Source organism: Diadema antillarum, unplaced genomic scaffold (assembly GCF_040938485.1).
Source record: "Diadema antillarum isolate AM-2024a unplaced genomic scaffold, OU_Dant_1.0 seq00001222_RagTag, whole genome shotgun sequence".
In the NCBI taxonomy this organism is placed as follows: Eukaryota; Metazoa; Echinodermata; class Echinoidea; order Diadematoida; family Diadematidae; genus Diadema; species Diadema antillarum.
In genome coordinates, this window is record NW_027272012.1 from 349,919 (window position 1) to 372,092 (window position 22,174).

The 22,174-nt window shown below is 38.4% G+C and overlaps 1 protein-coding gene across 1 annotated transcript in view; it reads right to left on the reverse strand.

Moving 5' to 3' along the window:
• LOC139744960 (neprilysin-like) overlaps positions 1 to 22,174 on the reverse strand; it is a 70,022-nt gene that overhangs the window by 5,521 nt on the left and 42,327 nt on the right. The window contains exons 3-15 of the mRNA XM_071655369.1: positions 18,535 to 18,585; positions 17,901 to 18,062; positions 16,594 to 16,677; positions 10,696 to 10,904; positions 9,395 to 9,457; positions 8,721 to 8,843; positions 7,855 to 7,941; positions 6,835 to 6,962; positions 5,929 to 6,022; positions 4,937 to 5,065; positions 4,247 to 4,345; positions 3,715 to 3,792; positions 2,784 to 2,946 (exon numbers count right to left, since the gene is read on the reverse strand). Of these exons, the coding sequence (XP_071511470.1) occupies positions 2,784 to 2,946; positions 3,715 to 3,792; positions 4,247 to 4,345; positions 4,937 to 5,065; positions 5,929 to 6,022; positions 6,835 to 6,962; positions 7,855 to 7,941; positions 8,721 to 8,843; positions 9,395 to 9,457; positions 10,696 to 10,904; positions 16,594 to 16,677; positions 17,901 to 18,062; positions 18,535 to 18,585 (1,470 nt within the window). The remainder of the gene's footprint in view (positions 1 to 2,783; positions 2,947 to 3,714; positions 3,793 to 4,246; positions 4,346 to 4,936; positions 5,066 to 5,928; positions 6,023 to 6,834; positions 6,963 to 7,854; positions 7,942 to 8,720; positions 8,844 to 9,394; positions 9,458 to 10,695; positions 10,905 to 16,593; positions 16,678 to 17,900; positions 18,063 to 18,534; positions 18,586 to 22,174) is intronic.

Below are 22,174 nucleotides of genomic sequence, written 5' to 3' on the forward strand. Positions count from 1 at the left end.
GAAAATATTTATGCATGTACTGTTTGTTGATAATCTCCATGGGAATTTTAGGGTCTTGGTTCAAAATTCAGGGATTTGAGGCCGGGTTAAAATATCAATTTTTTATCTTTTTGTACAGTGTTTCCGTCATATCGTTTGTACAGTGTTTCCGTCATATCGTTTGTACAGTGTTTCCGTCATTTCGATTCATATCGATAGTCAATTTCACAAATATATCTATTTATTTTGTACAATGTTGTTTTTCTGTTTTAATTGTAAAATGAACAATTTCAGCCAATGAGCTGCATGTTCTTTTTTATTGTCAATAAACCTCCATTGAATTGAATTGAACTGTCTGATGTTGTTTCGTTAATATCGTGTATTTCATGTTTCTTGATGATTCAAGGATGGGGCTGATGCAACACTTTCATTTGGTTCGTAGTCAAATATATGGAGGTATTTTCTCTCGGAAACTGGTAACATTCGATTTTGTTTGTAGAAAATAATTCCATACTTGGAATCCACCTTGCATACATTTAGTTGTTGCAACGTCAGGTGGATATTGACGTGTTTACGGGTTGCCTGGAGCAACCTTTGCCGGGGAGGTATGCATGAAAATAGTTTAAAGGTCTATGTACCCGCGAGTTTCTTTTAACGTTGTTATGATGTAAGTTAATTTATGCATGCTTTCGGGCAGGGTATGTTCGTGGCAACCCGGTGGCTTTCTAGGAGCCTACCTGGGTGTGGCGTGTGTAATGTAAATGTATACACTGTACATACTTTCGGGCAGGGTGCATCCTTGGCGTTCCAATGGCTTGCCGGAAGTCCGCTGGGGGCCTGCCTGAGCGTGGGGACGGCGGGTGAATGTTGTTTGTTAATTTCTAAATTTTCTGTCCATGGGGCCTATTAGTATTTACGAATTTCCTTTTATTAGCTGTACATTGCAATGTGGCTGTGCGCGGCCCTGTCGCTGTGCTCAAGTGTTACACTTGTGTACGGCGTTGGGGCTGTGTGTAGTCAATTGCAATGGTCCTGTGGAAGTTATTCAATGTGCACTCGTCGTCGCCATGTCGGGCGGGCCTGGGCGGGCTTTCGGACTGCCAAAAGTTATTTTATCCTATTTTCGCATTCTCGCATGTACGACCCTTTATAGTATGTTTTTTAGTAAGAAGATATTTAAATATTTGAAAAAAAAAAGTATAAAAAACACAGATATGTGTTTAAATTGTTTGTATCAAAGAAATGTTTTTGTGTTGAAGTAATAACTTTGTAATTCATTTATCCTCTGTAAAATTATGTTGCTTCGAGAAATCAATAAATTCTATCATTTGAAAAAAAAAAGAAGAATTGAATTGAATTGTCCCATAGGCCCTGTGTTGTAGCTTCTCCCAAGTGCAGTGGTGCGTGTATTAGTCCTGGCATAATACAGACTCCTAATACGACCAACAAGGGTTTGTGCCTGCAAACTAGTGGATTGCACTTGGGACGAAGGGAAGAGTTAAGTGTTGCGTTGTTACTTAAAGGACAAGTTCACCTTCATAAAGATAAGGATTGAGAGAATGTAGCAATTGTAGTAGAACACATCATTGAAAGTTTGAGGAAAATCAGACAATCCGTTCAAAAGTTATGAATTTTTGAAGTTTTTGTGCAGTACCCGCTGGATGAGACGACTACTGCAGTGTATGAATAACTTAGATGTCACATGCGTACAACAATATAAGGAAAATATAAAGAGAATTTCACAAAATTCCATCTTTTGAAAAAAGTACACATTCCCCTGACTTGTTACCGACAAATGTTATGGGTAATATTATTCCCCCTGCCTTTAGAAAGAGGCAAGTCAAGTGCTCTTTTATTATGCGAAAAAAGTGAAAATATGTTGAATTTTCTTTTACATTTTCTTTATGCTGTTGTACGCATATGACTCACAAGCTGTAGTAGTCTCCTCATCCAGCGGTTCCAACACAAAAATTTTAAAAATTCATAACTTTTGCATCGATTGTCCAATTTTCCTCAAACTTTCACTGATGTGTTCTACTAATATTGTTGCATTTTCTCAATCCTTATGTTTATGAAGGTGAACTTGTCCTTTAAGTCTGGTGTGGATGGCGACTTCTTTGTTGTCAGAGACATGTGACATAGGTTGTTGTGCCAACAACAGTAGCCAATTGGAAGCGCTGAAATGAGTCACGTGTGCGTGCATTAATTTCTCACTAACATGCACGGCCTGACGTCACAATGTTTACACTAGCAGTGCGCACTCAATCAGTTGTTACAAGTGCGTCGCGCGCTACTATACGCGCTGTCAATCTTGTAAACAACTTCTAGTTCGGGCTGCCGGCCGGCCTTTCTTGTGCATAACATGTGGCGTACGTATACTCTTATACTTACAGTACTTACATTGTATATGAACGGGATTTCCGAGTGCGACGTGCGTAAATGTTTGGGACGAACATCTTCGGACATCTTGACTTTTTGACTTGAGCGAGTGCTACATGTAGCTGATTGGTATTGACCCACAAAGGTACGTGAAAAATGCTGTTAGTTTTCGACCCATTTTATAATACAAATGATGCACAGGATTATTTCGTGGCGTTAGTGGAGATGCAGCTCACTCTCGGGTATTTACAATGTAGTGCAACATGCACTCGGCTTCGCCTCGTGCATGTTTCACAATTGTAAATACCCTCGAGTGCGCTACATCTCCACTAACGCACTCTATCCTGTGCATCATTTGCATAATAATTACGGAGTAATAGGACCAGTGAAACATTCAAAACAAATACCAGAAGTCAAACACTCACTGATTTGGTTACTCTGGTAGAAGTAATAGGCGTTGACCACCACCGGTGTGGTTGACCAGCCGTACCGATCGACGCTGTCGTTTAGCTTGGCAAACGATCTCCTGGCGTGGTCTGACCAAACTTGAAGCGCATTATCAAAATGCACATCTGTCCTTATGTCGATCTGTTCAAAGAAGATATATTAACCCCATTATTAGAGCAGGGGCATAGAGTAGGCTATCTATAATATTCTAATTTCACTCGACTCGGTAAACGTTGGTTATGATTCACGAAAGATTTCGAGTAGATTAAGCTACTCCATGATTTTGTGGCAGTGACTGCATTTTGTAAATATGTATACATATATCAGTTATATATGAGGAAACAAGATCGATTTTCCTTTCGCTGCTTCATTTAAAAAGATGAAAAGATGTTCATAAGTCATTGTGTCAGACGCCAGACCAACGATTTGTAGTAGAAAAAATATTCCTGTATTATAAAGTGATGACTGTTTTGTCATGTCAGGTAGGTACTTTAAACAGTACAATAGTAACAGTTTAATGCTGAACTGGGCCCTGTTGCATAAAACCCTTACCGCTGGACTTACCGCTCCTTTCTAGCGGTAAGTCTTCAAATTAGCGGTAAATTTTATAATCCTTGATGGTGATTGGCTGTGACGCCTAATTTTGACGGTAGTTACCATTGAAATTCAACGGTAAGTTTTATGCAACGGGCCCCTGATCTTATTATTTACACTCACCTTCTCATTTTGAACGCATTGTAGTTGCGTCACTGAGTTAAATAATCATTGTGAAACAGTTATTACACACGTTTGATTTTCGCACCCTACACACACAAAAGTCCCATATAACAAAAGCAAGAGGAGAGAGTTTTGAGAGGTAATGCGAAAGAAAAATGACACATAGGTCGGGGGTTTCATGGTTATACTTACGTTAACGTACATGGAGTCGAGATAGGTGTAGTTGAGTAATTTCTCATCGTAACCAATCTGCTCACGGACAGCGTGTGCCTGAAGGAAAGAGAAATATCAAAAGTTTAAAATGCCTTTAGGAATTCAGGTAGCATATCTTTGTAATCTTAAAGTTGAATTTCGAATTGAATTGAACTGAATTGAGTTCAATTTGCGAATTCTAAACAATCACTATCTCTTTACAGACGAACAGCCTTGAAACGTCGATGAACCACAAGTGCAACATGGTAAGAATAATGTTATAAAACCTGTTATATATGGGGATAGGATTAAATCTATCAAGATTTCCTTTGTTTTATTTACCGTATGTATAATAATAGTAATAATAATAATAATGATAATAACAACAATAATAATGATAACAATAATGATAATATTGATAATAACAGTAATAATGATAATCATGATCATGATCATGATAATAATGATAATAATAATAATAATAATAATAATAATAATAATAACTTCATAAAGAAAGTTATTGTTACTATACCTTTTCTATGGCGAACTGCTTCGTGTCTTCGTCCATCCATTCTGTGCTATTCAGAATTTGGTATAAAGTTTTCCGGAGATGCTTGATCATCTCGAACGCCTGCATCAATAGAGGAGACAACCTCATTATCATAATCAGTGGCGGATCCAGGGGGGGGGGGGGGATTTGTTGTTAAACCAAAAGAAATAAAAAGAAAAAAATGAGATGAAACCCGAAAGGGGCACCAGAAATATTGTTTGCCCCCCCCCCCCCCCCCTTCATGGAATTCCTGGATCTGCCCGTGATAATATTGTCTTCTTTTTTTTTTGGGAAGTAAGAAGTGAGACATGTAACAAAAACTTATCTAATGATTTCGTAGAGATGACACCGACACGGGGAGTGACTGCGTTTTCTATATCAGCCTGTGACTGAGAGCAGAAACAATAATTACATTATTGACGAGTTAACTCAACATTGTTTGATAAACTTAGTTGCCTTTTAAGGGCATATAACTAAGATCGGAGTGTTTCTTGAATTGCTTAGAATAAAGAAAAAAGAAAATATCATAATGCGCCACGTTGAGGACCAATCAACATTTATATACAACATTAATTGTTAATATCTTTTAAGTGTGCAACCATTTTCTTCTTCTTCTTTTTTTCAGAGAGAACAGATTTCCGGTTCTGTTATACTATAACAAGTGGTGCTCACCGTATTCTTGCTTTCCTCGTCAAAGTGATCTTGGATGAATAGCACCCCCAACGCCCGGCCCATGAACAGGTTTGTGGAGTGGATGCACTGCTTCCATCGGGCAGGTTGCTTCTGCTCCCCAGTCACCACCTGGTCCGTCGAGAGAGAAAAATCGTTTTCGAAGAGAAAACACAGAAACAAAGACAACAAAATCAATTGAAAAGTCCCTTTCCAAAAGGTGCTAAATCCAATTTTGATGGTTAGAAATTCTAGTTCACATGCTTATATGTTTTCATGCAATGATTTCATGTCCCATGATAGTACCCCATACTTGGATTAAAACTTGGATTATATGTTTACTCTATGGGACTACTCAAAATCAAAACATTTCTGTTATGATAATGAGCCAAAAATCTTCTGTCTATCTTGTGAACTGGCGAACCGATAGTGAACACTCATCATCAACCACTTAGAAGACCATGTGTACCTGCTTTCAGTACCAGGAACACTGATCGACATTGATAAGGCTCTTGTCACTTTAAATGGAACATCTTAATCTCCAACGTTGTTGAATAGTCTAGATCCGCGCCTCAAAATTAGTAGCTAATGACGCCTGAACAATCATAATATAAGGGGCTTTGGAAAGACTTCTACGCTTGTACGCACTGACGTATAATAACAACCCTGGGTATCAAAATGAATTTTCATTCTTATCTATATCTCTTCAGTGCAGCAACGGAAACAGGCATTGCGGCCGTAATAAAGAAATATATTAGGTCTACATGAGCTCTTTTTGTTAACCTTTGTTTTGTGTTTGTCACCTATTCCTGTCTTCCTGTTGTTGCTGCTTTAAAGAAATGAAGAGAGAAAAAACTGGGACCCTATTAACCAAATAATTTGCCCCAAACAATACCGACATAAACTCAAACTTCTACTCTCGTACCTCTTTTCTGTGATGTCTTCTACTCTCTTAAAACGATACAAAACTTGCAACTAAGATGATGGGACTGTACCTTTTGGAATGCGTGTTTAATTGACCTGGCTCTGTTACTCATTTGGTCCACTGTACGCATAACTGTCCGCCACATGACATAGTTTGCGATTGTCCTGTATACAAAAAAAGAAAAAAAAAAGATGGAAACTTTGATCACCACAAATCATATGACACGATACTATGAATAGCAATGTGAATAATCATGGCCGGCGGAAAGGGTGGGGGGGGGGGGGGATCGGCACCCCCCCCCCCCCCTACAAACACACACACACTTTTTATCCCGGAAGTGCGTAAGTGGCACTTAGAAAGAGAAAGAAAGAAAGAGATAGAAACCTTGAAGTGTGAGCGCGGTAAGGTTATGTTTTTGCGCTTAAGACCTTTTTTTTTTGGGGGGGGGGGGGGAGGGGTTGCTTGTCAGCTGAAGAAAGCCGGAAGTGGAATGAGAAAGATGAGCTGAAGACCTTTTTTTTTGTGTGTGCTTGTCAGCTGAAGAAACCCGGAAGTGGCACCAGAAGTTGCGGTGGAGGCCTTTTTTTTTCTTTTTTTTTTAGCTTGTTAGCTCAAGAAACCCAGAAATGGGCCCAACAAAGTCGCTATACTGTAAAGGTTGGTAGAAAATGTAATAACCTTATGACACAAGTATAAACATAATTGAAGAAATTTGGTCATTTGAAGAGCTAGCTTCCAAAAGGCGCCAAATCCATTGCAAAATGATGGATTTAGCGCCTTATTGGAGCAAGCTCTTCATTTCCTGGCTAGTTATAACTTTGTTGATAGCGGTAAAAACAATTACTATTCAATCCATCATTTCTTTTTAAAATGATAATAATAATAAGATGCTTAAAGATGTTTGCTGGGTGTATACGTATACACGTGTGTAAGGACGGCTTGGTGGATGGGGGGGGGGGGGTATCTGTCAGCTCACCGATTTGGAGTTTCTGAGAGTATTCTCTGAAGTCCAGCTACGTAAGGAGGTGAGAAGATGACCAGTTCCATTGAATCGTTGACGTGTGTGGTGTTCATCACCAGATGATAATATCGATCCCAGTCAATCTGTTAATCAGATGCATGGAATACAGACATTAAATTGATCTGCTACGACCAGAAAATAGAGAGTGACCAAGCTAGGCGAGTGTAGAAATGAACGATTAGAATCGATAAACAATACTAACTGAACGATTCAGTATTAAGTGTAACAAACGTAAAAAGTGAAAACAATCGAAATAGCTCTTATTCAAATGTTCAAAGGTGATATCACACACTTGAAGATTGCGCGATCTTGCCTGAAACACATAAATTGAATTTATTGAAATAAACAACACGTAATATTATCTTCTTGCATTCAGGGTCAGGAGCCTATTTGCCATGACAACTGAAAAAAATGTCGACTCACCGTAAACCTTGATATTACTGCAAGCAACAATTTTCTATAATTAAAGGAGCACTTGACTTTCCCCTTTCAGAGAGCAGGAGGAATTCTATAACCCTTAACATACGTCAGTATATATATGTCGGGGAAATGTTTACTTTTTGTTTAAAAAATTAAATTCTGTTGAATTTTCTATATATTTTCTTTATATCATCCTTCTATGTGACGTCACAAAGTAGGCTTTCTATCTAGCGATGGCTGCACTAAAATTTTAAAAGTTCATAACTTTTGAACGGATTGTCCGATTTTCCTCAAAATCTCACTGATGTGTTGTATTATTTTACTGCTGCATCTACCCAATCCACAGATATAGATGGTTTTCATTCTTCTTTAAGTGCCACTTTAAGAAGAGAGAGAGAGAAAAAAAAAAGACAAAGAGTAACGGAGCTGTAAATACATGCATATAGATAAATCTAGAGATAGACAGATAGATACACACATACATGCTGTAAGTACGAGCATGCATACATTGGCCTATAAACGGAGAGATAAATAGAAATAAAGATTTAAACTTACAATCGGAACCTCTTTTTTAAGCTGTGCCACGGTCTTCTTGTAACTTTTTGTTCTGGCAATGCGATGCTCAGCTGCAGATAACGAGATCTGGAGAATAAAGATATATACACGTTCTCCTTTATCTGGTTAATACTAGTTTCAATAATCTGAAAGAAAAACAAAACAAAACAAAACAAAACATGTGCCTTCATCTTTCCGTGTTCAGAATGATAGCATGGAACAGGAAAGTTAGTATTAAACACAATAGCAAAAACAAAACAAAACAACAACAACAACAAACACACAAACAAACAGCACCAACACACACGCGCGCGCGCACAGACACACAAACACACACACACACATTTTTATAATCATCAGAATCTTCGCTTTGGACTTTCATTTATGTACATACAGCTACCCGTTTATCCGCAATCAACTGTGGAGATGATGATATCAGGTGAGTAGCAAAACGTTATTTTACCATCGACTCTTTTTTTTTCTCCCCCCCTTTTTTTTTGGTACAGATGAGTACGAAAACTCGCCGGCTACTAAAGTATAGCATTACATGATACAATATATGAAGAGTTTGTTTGCAAAAACCGAGAAGTCCATTTTTTAAGATTTTGATGTACGGTCTCTGTCATAAAGTACAAAATAATACCTTTTAAATGATATATTGGTCACTACATATAAAGGTATATTTTTGAAGTTATGGTCAAAAGAACCAAAAATTTTCTTATTATTCTCTTTATTTTTCTTGACCTTTAATCGCAAATATCTCCATTTGGCAAATATGGACTTATCGGTTTTTGCAAACAAACTCTTCATATGTGGCTTCACAGAGAGAAAAGGGAGATATAATCTATTGAAACAGTATGTCTCACATTTGCCATTTTCGTCTCGAACTTGAGGACGTCTTGCATCTGGCTTCGGATGTCGTCCTTGTCCGTACCTCCCCGCAGCTCGAAGGCCATATCGACCATGAACTCCTCGTATGCTTTCAAGCCCTGTCAAAGGAACGATAGAACGCTCGATAAGTAGGTCCACTTAGATTTTAAGGAGAATTCCATCCTGATATCCCAATGCTTTGTATGAAATCAAAGAAATCAGAAAAGCAGATCAGTGAAAATTGGGTAGAATTAGACACACACACACACACACAAATCATGAACGGTTAAAATCAAGAGAGCAAAACACATTGACAACTCTGTGCAACAAAGATGTTAAGCAGCCTCCCATACTGTTTGTTACACAGAAAAAAAAACTCACAAATTTCATTTTTTTTAACTAGAAAAAGTTTCACCAGATCTTTCCTTGATGTATGATAAGAGTCATAAAATGTTAGTGTCCTATACAATTTCTGTCTGTGGCAAAATACCTGAGAAAATAAAAATGAGAAAAAACAAATGGAAAGCTGGAAAAATGGAAAAACACCTACATCACGCAGAGTTGGCAATTTTTCTCGATTTTCACGCTTTTTCTTCCTCTATTTTGTTGTTTAGTTTTATTTTTGCCTTTTGCTTAATATTGTGTATGATACAATACAACCATGACTAACCGCTGGTGAGTAGGACTGAAGAAAATAGTCTCGATTCTCCAGACCCAGTTTCGGTTGATCAATCTGTGGGTAAAAAAGAAAAGAAAAGAAAGAAAAGAAAAGAAAAGAAAAGAAAAGAAAAGAAAAGAAAAGAAAAGAAAAGAAAAGAAAATGAAGACGAATACGGAGAGAAAAATTTGTAATTACAGAGAACAAGAACCTGGGGTGCTTTACAGTTGCTATGTTTCAGTGGTATAAGAAATGAACATTAAGTCATGGAAAAATATGGGAAACGAAATGACTTTCACAAAAAAGTGCGCTACAACCACGCGACAACTTCATGTTCACATTGATTTTGTACTTTGCAAAATCAGAAGAGACTGGTGATGCTCCATCCAAATTTGATATGAAATATGTGGAGTTACGGAATTCACGCGCTTTCATTGTGTTTTCACAGGGTGGGACTATGTTGTCACTTCAACACTTTTTCCTTGGCGTGCCAAAAATAATCAGCAAAATTACGTTCATACGTGAGCCTGTGTGTGCGTGCGTGTGTGCATGTTGTTGCTGTTGTTGTCTTTTTTTTTGTATAAAATTGTAACATCTTTCCCCCTAACACTCAACATTCCTAGTTTATCAAAAGACGATAATAATTTGATGCGGAATAGTTTTTCTTTTTTATTCTTAATGATACACCTTGTATCATGTAAAAGAAGAAATTCTTAGAGACATGTGAGCATTTGAAAGAAAAGTGAAAGACTCGTTAGGTGAGTATAACGACATCAATTTCAATAATCCTGTTGTTGTAAATAATATCAGTGATTCGTGAAAATGTGTTAAAATACCATACGTTTTTAAAAGCCATCTAATTGTGATTAAATCTCTATCATCGCCACCTCCCTTCAGTCTGTCGATGTTTTTAATTTGTAATTAGGATTTAGGCAATTTTTAAGTGGGCATTGTGCATGACATTGTTGTCTGCAGCACTTAGTTTTTCATTACGCTGATTTGTCAACTAGACTCTTTGAGAAAAAAACAACAACACTCATGTCTTATTTGAATCGGATAACAAAGAAAAAAAAATCACACACACTAGACACACATACACAAACACACACACAAATTCCTTACACAAACATTGGTCTATGGGGCACACCTTTATTCCCTGGTATTGTTATGCGTACGCCATTAGTAGGTTTCTGCACCCTGTACAGGGCTTAAAGGAATACGACCATCATGCATTGTGAGAAACAGTTTTCTCTGTACACCTACTACTCAGGGTTCACAAAAACTCATACAGGACTACAGATGCTAGTCCCTACCGAATCGATGTATCTAGTAGAGTCCGTGGGGTCCATTACAATTCTGTTCGCGAAGATAAAATTCCGGTCGGTCTTCAGTCGTGCTTTGGCCAGAACGTCTGCGAGGCGCCACGAACTGGCGTCGAAGCTACCATCCTCCAGCACGGGCCAGCCATGAAGATATCTGATTAACGCCCTCAACGGTTGGTGTCCGATATCCGTCAACGCGTCTGTGACGACGAACAGATGTCAGATACACTGTATAGTGAAACGAAAGCTAGACGCACATGATGAAAATAGCATCAAACACAAACACAAGCAAATCCGCCGAACTTGAAATACACGTTTTATGCCCAACACAAGAAGTGAAGGTCCACTTGAGTAGATTCACTATAAATGATTGGATATAATCTTGGGAGTTTAATTTCCGTGTTGACAATGATATTGAAAGGGAATCTCTCCCCTAAAATTTAAATTCGAGAGGTGTGAGATCACGTCCTAAGAACTCTAGAGAAAATTCTATCCCATCACAAAAAAAAAAAAAAATACCTAGAACTGTGAAATATTAATTCTTTATAAATCAGCACGCACTAAGTGCGCGCTGCAATAGTTATAGCCAGATCTGAAAATAGTAGCCGCGCGTAGACCATCGGTGTGTGCACGTTTTCTTCGTTCGCCTCCGTCTGCACACAACTACGAGTATAATTATCGAATATTGTCTATCGGTATCGCCTCATCGAGCCATATGAATCCGCATGAGTAGTGATGCTGCCGCGTTTGCTCGGTCAGTGGCCCGGCGCGGCGAGGCGTGGTAGCACCAACCTAGCTGTGTATGTGGACTTAAGTGCGTTTGCGTGTTATGAGAGTATCGTAGTACACACGATCGTACAGAAAATTATCGCACTACGCAATCGAATGCAGTCGATAACGCCAGACGACTAATCTTAAGCCCGCCGCACACTACACGATTTTGCCCCGATTCACCGGTCTTAAAGGGGACCTCCGGACTATTTTCAGACTTTTACATTTGAACAACTATAAATTAGTTAAACTGAGTACAGAGTTTCAGAATTTATAGTGATTGGGATGAGGAATGAGAATGTTTTCAAAATCTATAATGAATTGAAATGGAACAAGGATGATGACATGGCAGCCTCACCATAAGAATGCATGAGTTGGGGCTCAAAGAAGCAGAACAAAAGAAAAAGGCATGCATAGATTCTTCACAGGTGAACTTGTTGAGTAAGCGGTATTGTAATGGAATTCCACTGCTACATTTCTGAAATAATATAATCTGAGGCTCTGATGTCATCAACACTGTTCAGTGTAATTTGTTTAAGATTTTCAGTTAATTTGTTTCTCTGCTCAAGAACCACAATAAATTCCACGAATCTGTACATGGAGCTGTCGATTTATGTACTACATAATGTGAAACTATGAAAATCGTCTGGAATGCCCCTTTAAGACCTTAAGACTAGAAATGTGAAGTCTTAAGGCCACCGCACACTACACGATCCGACTGGTCTTAAAGTCTTAAGCCAAGCTGGGTCTTAAGACCAGTCGTACGACCGGACACCGCACACTATACGACCCGACTGTAAAGCGCGCGCAGTGCGCACTGCGCGCGCTTGCATTTTACTGCATTGTGAATGGCTGAAAGCCTACGACCAGTCGGTAGAAATTCAACATGTCAAATCTCTACGACTGGCGCTAAGACCCAGTCGTACGACTGGAAACTGGCAAGACTGTGACGTCACACTTCTAGTCTTAAGGTCTTAAGACCGGTGAATCGGGGCAAAATCGTGTAGTGTGCGGCGGGCTTTAGTCTTGCCATTTTCTAGTCGTACGACTGGGACTTAGCGCCAGTCGTAGAGATTTGACATGTTGAATTTCTATACGACTGGTCGTAGGCTTTCAGCCATTCACAATGCAGTAAAATGCAAGCGCACGTAGTGCACACTGCGCGCGCTTTACAGTCGGGTCGTATAGTGTGCGGTGTCCGGTCGTACGACTGGTCTTAAGACCACCGTTCTCACCGTGGGAGGGGGGAGTCCCCCCTCCCACGGTGAGAACTTTTTGCATTTTGATGCTGCAAATGGTGCAATTTGATGCATGTTTTTGCGTGTTTTAACAAGTTGAAACAGTCCCACTTGTTTAAGGTTGCAGTATATTTTGATGTAGATTGTCATTGAACAATTTGCCTATAGTATGGTACAATTTAAATACACTTCTTGTATTACTTCTTTTCACTGAATATCATGAACGCGACTGAACCCGAGCGAGCGGAGCGAGCGGGGGGGGGGGGGGGGGGGGGAGGGGAGGGTAGGGTGTGGGAGGGGGTGTCCCCCTCCCACGGTAAGAACTTTTCTCATTTTGATGTTGCAAATGGTGCAATTAGATGCATGTTTTTGCGCGTTTTATCGACGTGAAACAGTCCCACTGTTTGTTTAAGGTAGCAGTATATTTTAGTGTAGATTATTATGGAACAATTTGCCTATAAAATGGTATAAGTTAAATACACTTCTTGTATTAATTCTTTTCACTGAATATCATGAACGCGACTGAACCCGAGCGAGCGGAGCGAGTGAAGGGGGAGGGGAGGGTGTGGGAGGGGGGTGTCCCCCCTCCCACGGTGAGAACTTTTTGCATTTTGATGTTGCAAATGGTGCAATTTGATGCATGTTTTTGCGTGTTTTAACTAGTTGAAACAGTCCCACTTGTTTAAGGTTGCAGTATATTTTGATGTAGATTATCATTGAACAATTTGCCTATATAATGGTATGATTTAAATACACTTCTTGTATTAATTCTTTTCACTGAATATCATGAACGCGACTGAACCCGGGCGAGCGGAGCGAGCGAGGGGGGAGGGGAGGGGGTGTCCCCCCTCCCACGGTGAGAACTTTTTGCATTTTGATGTTGCAAATGGTGCAATTTGATGCATGCTTTTTGCGCGTTTTATCGACGTAAAACAATCCCACTTGTTTAAGGTATATTATTTTGATGTAGATTATCATTGAACAATTTGCCTATAAAATGTTATCATTTAAATACGCTTCTTGTATTAATTCTTTTAACTGAATATCATGAACGCGACTGAACCCGAAAGAGCGGAGAGAGCGAAGGGGGAGGGGAGGGTGTGGGAGGGGGTGTCCCCCCTGCCACGGTGAGAACTTTTTGCATTTTGATGTTGCAAATGGTGCAATTTGATGCCTGTTTTTTCGTGTTTTAACGAGTTGAAACAGTCCCACTTGTTTAAAGTTGCAGTATATTTTAGTGTAGATTATTATTGAACAATTTGCCTATAAAATGGTATCATTTAAATAATCTTGTATTAATTCTTACACTGAATATCATGAACACTGTCTGTTCAGCAGTCAAACAGAAAAAGCATGCACACGAGGGTGTAGATAGGCGCATATCCCCTCCCACACGAAGGTGATTTTGCGTTTTCAGACCTGAAATTTAGCGATCTGTTGCAAATTTTTGGTGCAATACTTTTTCATCGAAGTGATAAAATCACGGAATTTAGCTCTTATTCCGAATGTGCACCATCTGTGTGTATGTATAAATTCTAGTGAGGTAGAGTTTAGGGGAAGGGGGATTCCTCCTCCGGCCCGTTCGCGGAGCTTTTGCGTTTTTAGAATTGAAATAAAGCGATCTGGGTATAGCCACAGTCTACTTCTATGCATGGCGGAAGGGGGGGGGGAGGGGCGGGCGAGCAGGGAGAAGGCGTGGGCGAGTGTTATCCCCACCCTTCCCCACCCTTGGAGCTTTTGCCTTTTTAAGGTTGAAATTGAGATATCTCGTCTACGCATATTTGATGGAATCAACATTTGGGAAATCACAAACACACACACACACACACACACACACACACAAACTGATTGGGGGGGGGACTGAGGGAGGAAAGGGTCGATCAAAAGGGGAAATTCCCCTTATACATGAGGGAACCTTGAGTTTTCGGAATATAAGTGATAAGTCTTGTGCACTCAGAATTATTCATAATTTTTTGTAAATATAAAAAGTGTACTAAGCTAGGGAAAGAGGCACAGAGGGGGAGGGTTTGGGAGGGGGTATCCCCCTCCCAAGCACGAGAGATTTTGCATATTTTGAATTGAAATTCAACGATCTGGTGCACACTTTGAGTGAAATATTCAAAAAATATCTTATTTGATGAAAGGTTGCAAAAGAGAACCGCTTCATGTGCATGCATACAGTATACACGCATTTTTTTTCCCGCCTCCCAAATCCCCGGTCCAAATCTTATGGGGGCGATCGCCCCCATCACCCCCCCCCCCCCCCCTGGCTACGCCAGTGGTGGCCTTTAGATCAAGGCGCATGTAATTTTGGGCATTTTAGAGATTGCTCTATGTCTCTTTATAATATTGTTATATCTCTGTATGTATGTAACGTTGCACTCGTATGTTTCATAGGGATATTCCCAGTACAATAACCTACAATGTCAGCAGACTAAATTTCTGTGTACAGATATACACTTTAACTACTTTTTTCTTTTAATTTACTTGCCGTCGGGACTTTAAAAAGTAAACAGATACACACACAAATAAACAAATACTGTAGCAAAACACAAACAAACAACGACGACAACGTAGCGATGATTAGTGTTTGATTGATCATTTTGTTTGTTTGTCTTCGTTGTTTTCCATTCGGCTGTGATAGTTTGTTCGAACATTTCGTGTTGTTTGCTTTCTTGCTTGTTTACAAACAAAATGCAGTACAATCTGGATGGCGTGTCGTGAAATAATGAAGTACTGCAAGCCACTGTTTGCAATCCAATTACGGATGTCCGAGTTTCATGAACTTTTGTTCGGTAACACGGACGCCGATTTCGGGGCTGATTTTCGAATACAAGGCGCCACGCCATTTTTTAGAATCATAGAATGTAGGTCTGCTACCAGCTTTTATAGAAATTTGAGGGAAGTGCTCCCCTAAAGGGAGTGAAGGGCAATATCACTTGCAAGGTTAGACTTATTGAGCCGCTAAGAAACGGTAGACAGACTTTTGCATCACTTTTGCATCACTGCCCATCGTGTAATTGCTTCCCCCGAGGAGGGGGTTATTCAGAATTGACCAAAAACACTTAACAGTCCTTGAAGACAACACGTTCTTTATTATAAAGAGTGCGACTACACTTTTTGATGCTTTCCCTTATGCATTTTGTGTGTGTGTGTGTGTGTGTGTGTGTGTGTGTGTTTGTTTGTGTGTGTTGATAATTACTTGCTCGTAACTATGCAATCAAAACACACGGACACAAACAAAGAAAGAAACAAGAACAATCATACTAATGGACAGATGCAATAACTTAGATTTGTTACTTCAAATGTAGATGTTAACTTATTATGTATTGGCTTTTACGCAGATTGATGTGGAAGCATGAATGCTGGAAATCTTATCACGATCTTTATGGACTTTCTGGCAGTTAGAAGACCCCCCATTTGGTAATATCTGCTTTAGATTAAAAAAACAACGACAACAACCCAGCTTCATAAGGTTATTCAGAAATAAAAAGAACCTAAACGGACAAATCTTAGAGTGTAGTTTGACAGATCTTCGTCCCAGGAGATGTGGTTGATGCACGAATTGTATTATTCGGAGACACTTCATGCTTCTCGAGCCTTCACGTGCTTATTTTTTTTTTTTTTATTATTATTATTTTTTTTTTACAATCAGCCTACCAATGGGTGGATTGTATGAAACCGTTGTCTTTGCATTATTTCCATCAACGTGCTGACTTTGTAAACAGTATGGGATAAATTATGACACCGTCAGGAATTGTCAGGAGTGTTTCTATAAGATAGCCGTTTCATGGAAGTCATTAAAATGGTTGTAAAACAGGTGCGGATCCTCGGGGTTTCTTTCAATGCGCGCAGCCTATAAAACAAACCCCTGGCTTACCTTCATCCATGCATGCCTTGTAGAAATTGCGCGCCTTCGTGATTGCCACTGGCTCTATCATCTTCGGCGGCCTCTCGATAATATCTAGGGACAATATTGGGAAAAAAAGGGATGCACAAACAAATCTTTGATTTCTTCATAATCCAGCATTGGCTACGGAATGGTGTTCGATACGATAATCATTCATTTTGCAGTTGCGCGCAAAGGCGAAGTCAAACCATACAATTTTATGTACAATAGAGTATCAATGAATAGATGAATACATAAACAAACATATAAATGTATATATATAATATATATATATATATATATATATATATATATATGCATATATACCTCTTATACAGTGTATGTACAATGTATGGCTAATACTCTACTTAAAGGACAAGTTCACCTTCATAAACATAAGGATTGAGAGAATGTAGCAATACTAATAACACATCATTGAATGTTTGAAGAAAATCGGACAATCCGTTCAAAAGTTATGAATTTTTGAAGTTTTTGTGCAGTAACCACTGGATGAGAAGACTATTGCAGTGTGTGAATAACTTAGATGTCACATGCGTACAACAATATAAGGAAAATATAAAGAGAATTTCACAAAATTTCATCTTTTGAAAAAAGTACACATTCCCCAGACTCGTTACCGACAAATGTTATGGGTAATATTTTTCCCCCTGCCTTTAGAAAGTGGCAAGTCAAAGTGCTCTTTTATTATGCGAAAAAAGTGAAAATATGTTGAATTTTCTTTACATTTTCTTTATACTGTTGTACGCATATGACTCACAAGCTGTAGTAGTCTCCTCATCCAGCGGTTCCAACACAAAAATTTTAAAAATTCATAACTTTTGCATCGATTGTCCAATTTTCCTCAAACTTTCACTGATGTGTTCTACTAATATTGTTGCATTCTCTCAATCCTTATGTTTATGAAGGTGAACTTGTCCTTTAAACTCATGTAAACTATACTATCGTCATTGTCGATATGGAAGGAAACCAAGATTTCAATGTGGAGTCGATTCATAGTGTAACTTATGTTTTCTATAGAGTTTTTTTTTGTGGGGGGGGGGTGGTGGGATTTCAATTTTTTATATCATAATTTGTTTTTTTTTTTTTTTCAGGAAATAATTATGATATCGATTTAAAAAAAAACACATATTAGATACCAGAGAGCAGCGTAAGGCAACAATTAAAAAAAAAATCAGTAATAATAGATAGATATATAGACTAACTATTTTGACCACGACGTTACGTCAGGGGAAAGACGGTACATGTATTAGAATAAAAACAATTATAAGCACACTGACCTTTACACTGAATTTCAAGGTTCTTTACGAGTTGTGAGGGAATTGCGTAACTCGCCTCGTCTTCCGGTATGATGTTGGATCTGTGCCAGCCACCACATGCATATTTATAAAAATCGTCGCAGGGGTCCACCGTCGGATCCATATTTGAGATCAACTGAGATGCTACAGACGCAAAAAAAAAAAAAAATGGTAATGACAAAGTATTATTTCAATTTCATTCATGGCTATACATTCGCGCGTATCATAGTTAATGATTTATGTGACATTTGCTGGAGTTTCAGTGCAATTAAATTTTTTACATCTTTCTTTTCTTCTTTTTCTTCTTTTCTCTCTAAAACTGTGCACATGGTAAATTCAATGAGTCGCTTTCAGCTACGATGAAACCTTAAAAAAAAAACATTGTGAATATTTATTACAATAATATTCGTGCATGGTGTACAGTAAAGTTAATGATAGGCAAACTTTACACTTTTTTCACAACCAGACTGATTTAAAACAATGAATCGTATGTTGGAAATTGTCCTGTTTTGGTTCTTTCTGTTCACATTATATTAATGAGAAAAGGGCACAGTGCCACTGGAGGCTGCGTCGAATCTTCACCGGAATGGAAAACCTTGACTTTAATTATACTGACCTGATTTGACGCAGTTTGCTGTGGTGCATACCCTTGGACATTCTTCTGAACCTGGTAGATAAGGGGGAAATAAAAGATGTGCATTGTATCAAGGAAGATAAAAGTCACAGCATACAATGATTACTTCCGACTTGAAAACTAGTAACCACACTCTCTTGCATCAGAGCCTTATTCGAGTGTATTTACATTCTTTGAAGAAGAAGAAGAAGTTTCAATGCAAAATGGGCTAAGCGTCATTTCTAAACATTTTGAAATGTGTTTATCTTCAGATAGAGCAAAACAAAACCGTTCCAATGAGACCCCTCTTAAAACACAAAAAGAGAATATTCCAAAAGTTATGATTAAAAATATCACATAGTTAGCTCGATTTCCAATAAAACTCTTCATTGACAAAACTGTCATCCTTGACTGAGATCGTTGTCCCTTTAGTGTGTTTTTTTCTTTCTTTCTTCCGTTTCTCCATTCTTTATTTTCTGTTACTGACGTCTGATTGTATATTGCACGAACTTGTGAGGATGTATCATCTGTGCTAATCTTATGGTTACATTAATTTGGGCTCCATTAAGCAGCACCATGATTGTGCATATAACGGTTGCAATTCGTTCTTCCGAAGATCATTTTCCAAATGTTTGTTATTTCGAAGATTAGTTAATGCGAAAATTGCAACAAAAAAAAAAGAAAAAAAAATTAGCTATCCAAAGGCTTGCTAATCCGGAAATTAGATAAGATTCGTAATTCAGAAATTCCGACAGAATAACAATTTTTGTTTTTATTTCGAATTAACGACCGAACCTCGGAAAAAGGAACATTTATTCATTTTCGGACTATTTTTTTTTCGGAATAACGAAATCTGTTCAATTTCCGGATTAACAAACATCTATATAGGTATAGGGAAATTTGTATGTTTTGGAGTAGCGAACCTTATGTCTTTTCCGGTAGAACGAACCTTTAGAATAACTCTATTATCGTTACCCTCCTTCTAACAGGTCCCGGCCTTTAAAAGTATTGAATAATCTTGAATATAAAATCTCCTGTGGCGCATTAAAGTTGCCAAATAAATTGAATTGCTGTTGAATTAGATTGAGTTTAGTGAGAAATCTTTTTTTTTTTTTTTTGGTTGTTTAATTGGTTGTAAAATATATGTATATAAGGACAGATATGTCATAAATTGTGCAAAGAGAAAACGAATGTTATACTTGCAAGCCATCAAGATCAATCAGGATTTGATACTAATCTCCCAATTTAGACGACATGCAATAGCTTCATCAGAGAATTGACATGTAGCATGGCATTTTGACTCAAGCTCATGAACTCGTAGTCTCTCGTATTGCGAATCAATCTAGGTGAATACGCGAATGTCAAAACTACAGGAAAGTTGAACATATGTTGATCTGCGCGGTACGGAGCAATTTTGCTGGATTCCGTTGACAAATTTCATCGCATATGGAAACTGTCGTCAGAGAAATCCGTGAAATTGTAACGTCTACTTTATGTATGTGTGTGGTGGGGGGGGGGGGGAGTAGGTAAATGCACAGTTGATAGAGATAAAAAAAAAGACAAGGCAGCACTTTTTTTAACACAAGAAACTGGAATGCACGAGCACAAGTTTGTAGATACGCTGAAGGATGGGCGTCTGTCGCACCAACCAAACACTTCGCCCTACACCCGCACGTCGCTGCCCACCTCTCTTCGTTGGCGGCACGTTCAATAAACAATCTAATAGCTTCAGTAAAAATGCTTGTATGCAAGATATAAGGACAGGTGTCGTGGTATCCTGATGTAAACACAGTGAGTTTCATCTCTTGAATGACTGGAAGAGCTGTATATAAGACTGTGACTTTGCATGACCCCCCCCCCCCCCCCCCCCCCCACCTACGCGAAATGCTGTCAGCAACAATGATTAAGTGTTTGTTTATCACCAGCGTTTTCACTCTTACCAACGTTCAGCGAAGGGGGATTTATTCTGCAAGTCACGTTTGATATTTGGCGTCTTACAGAGAAACTGTTCTTTAAAGGAACTCATTTCTGCCGTTTGCTGGATTCGTATTTAATTGTACACAGAATAATTTCAGGATAGTAATTGAAACAAATAAGACAGAGAAAGGTTAGACGGTAGAATTTCGATAATCCTAGCAATATTCAGTTTTGTTGTTTTTCATGGCAAATCTTAATTGGGAGGATTCTTGTCTTTCTGTGCTTTTTATTCAAAGATAAGACAAATTCTGAAAGAAAGGTTACATCTTCAATGAAAACAGAAGTTCAAATAGACCATTTTCTGTTAACATAACAATGAAAATGTATTTGAAAAAAAATTGCTACAGTGCATCAAGAGATTGATAACCCAAAGGCATATTCTTTTGATACTGACCATGAGTTTGGTGAGAGCTGCATACAGCACAAGCGTAGAATTTTCATGTAGCTATGAATGTGTTGCAAATTAACCTTTCTTCTGCTGCCAGTCGAGAATGCATTTCTCGATAAAATGCATTTTACACACATTTTCAAAGAACATTGCTACGTTGAGTGCTTAACAACAATGCGACTGAAAGTGTCCTTTATTTTGTCGTATGATTTTGAAAATACGAAAACTTCGATGTTTCCGCGTCCCTATTTCCGTCATACAAAAATCTTAATGTTGCAGCTTTATGTCATATGAAATGATATAATTATGTCATATAAAACCATCTCGTTTTCTTATTCTGTATGTTTGTGTGTGTGCATGTGTGTCTGTGTGCGTGTGCTCAGTGTGTCTGTCCAGTTGTTATTTTTCATAATCGATGTACCTGAAATATTTTCTTCGAAGAAATGGGTGTCATGACCTCGCATGTTGTGGTGGCTCTTTCCCTTGCCTGCGAAATCAAAAAGTCGAGTGTAATATTGCTTTATAGTAAACTTTCATATAAGTATAGAGTGTATAATATGAATGCAACAGGCTAGTCTATGAAAGCTAGAAGGCGCTACCAGGGTTCCATTTCATAAAAAGTTGAGACAATAGCAGCTCTTGCTGGTATGACATTGTCATGGTAACGACAATAATCCAGCTTCCTGATTGGCTGTTGCTATTGGAAGTTGTCATTCCAGCAAGAGTTGCTATCCTAACATCTTTTTTAATGAAATGGGGAGCAATAGTGTGAGTTAATGCTCAATGTTTTTTTTCAATGGATGAATAAACGCATGCTGGACAATGCTTGAAAATCTATGAAGATCATGGAAACAATGTGAGGCTGAATAAACAACATTTCGTGATCTCTACGTCAGAATTACATACATTTTTCTGATCAATGAACATGTTACTATCATCATGAGCCAATAGTGTTGTTGATGGTATCATGCGTGTGAATAGATCATATGGAAGAAAAAAAAAAAGAATGTGAACATCAGCAGTCTACAATGTTCTATCAGCTTAAACTGTAGAGAAAGACATGATGCATGGATCGAGAATTAGTCTATAATGATAGTCATCATGCTTTCCATTTGCCAGCGAAGCAAACGGCAACGTGAATGCAATATTGCAGATGCATGCTATTTAATTCGTATTCTCGTTTGTTTCTTTGTTTTGTTTCTTTTGCTTGATTGTTTGTTAGTTTGTTTGCTTGTGGTTGAGTGTACAGTAGTGTTGTTCTTGTCCTGCGCTTCCTTT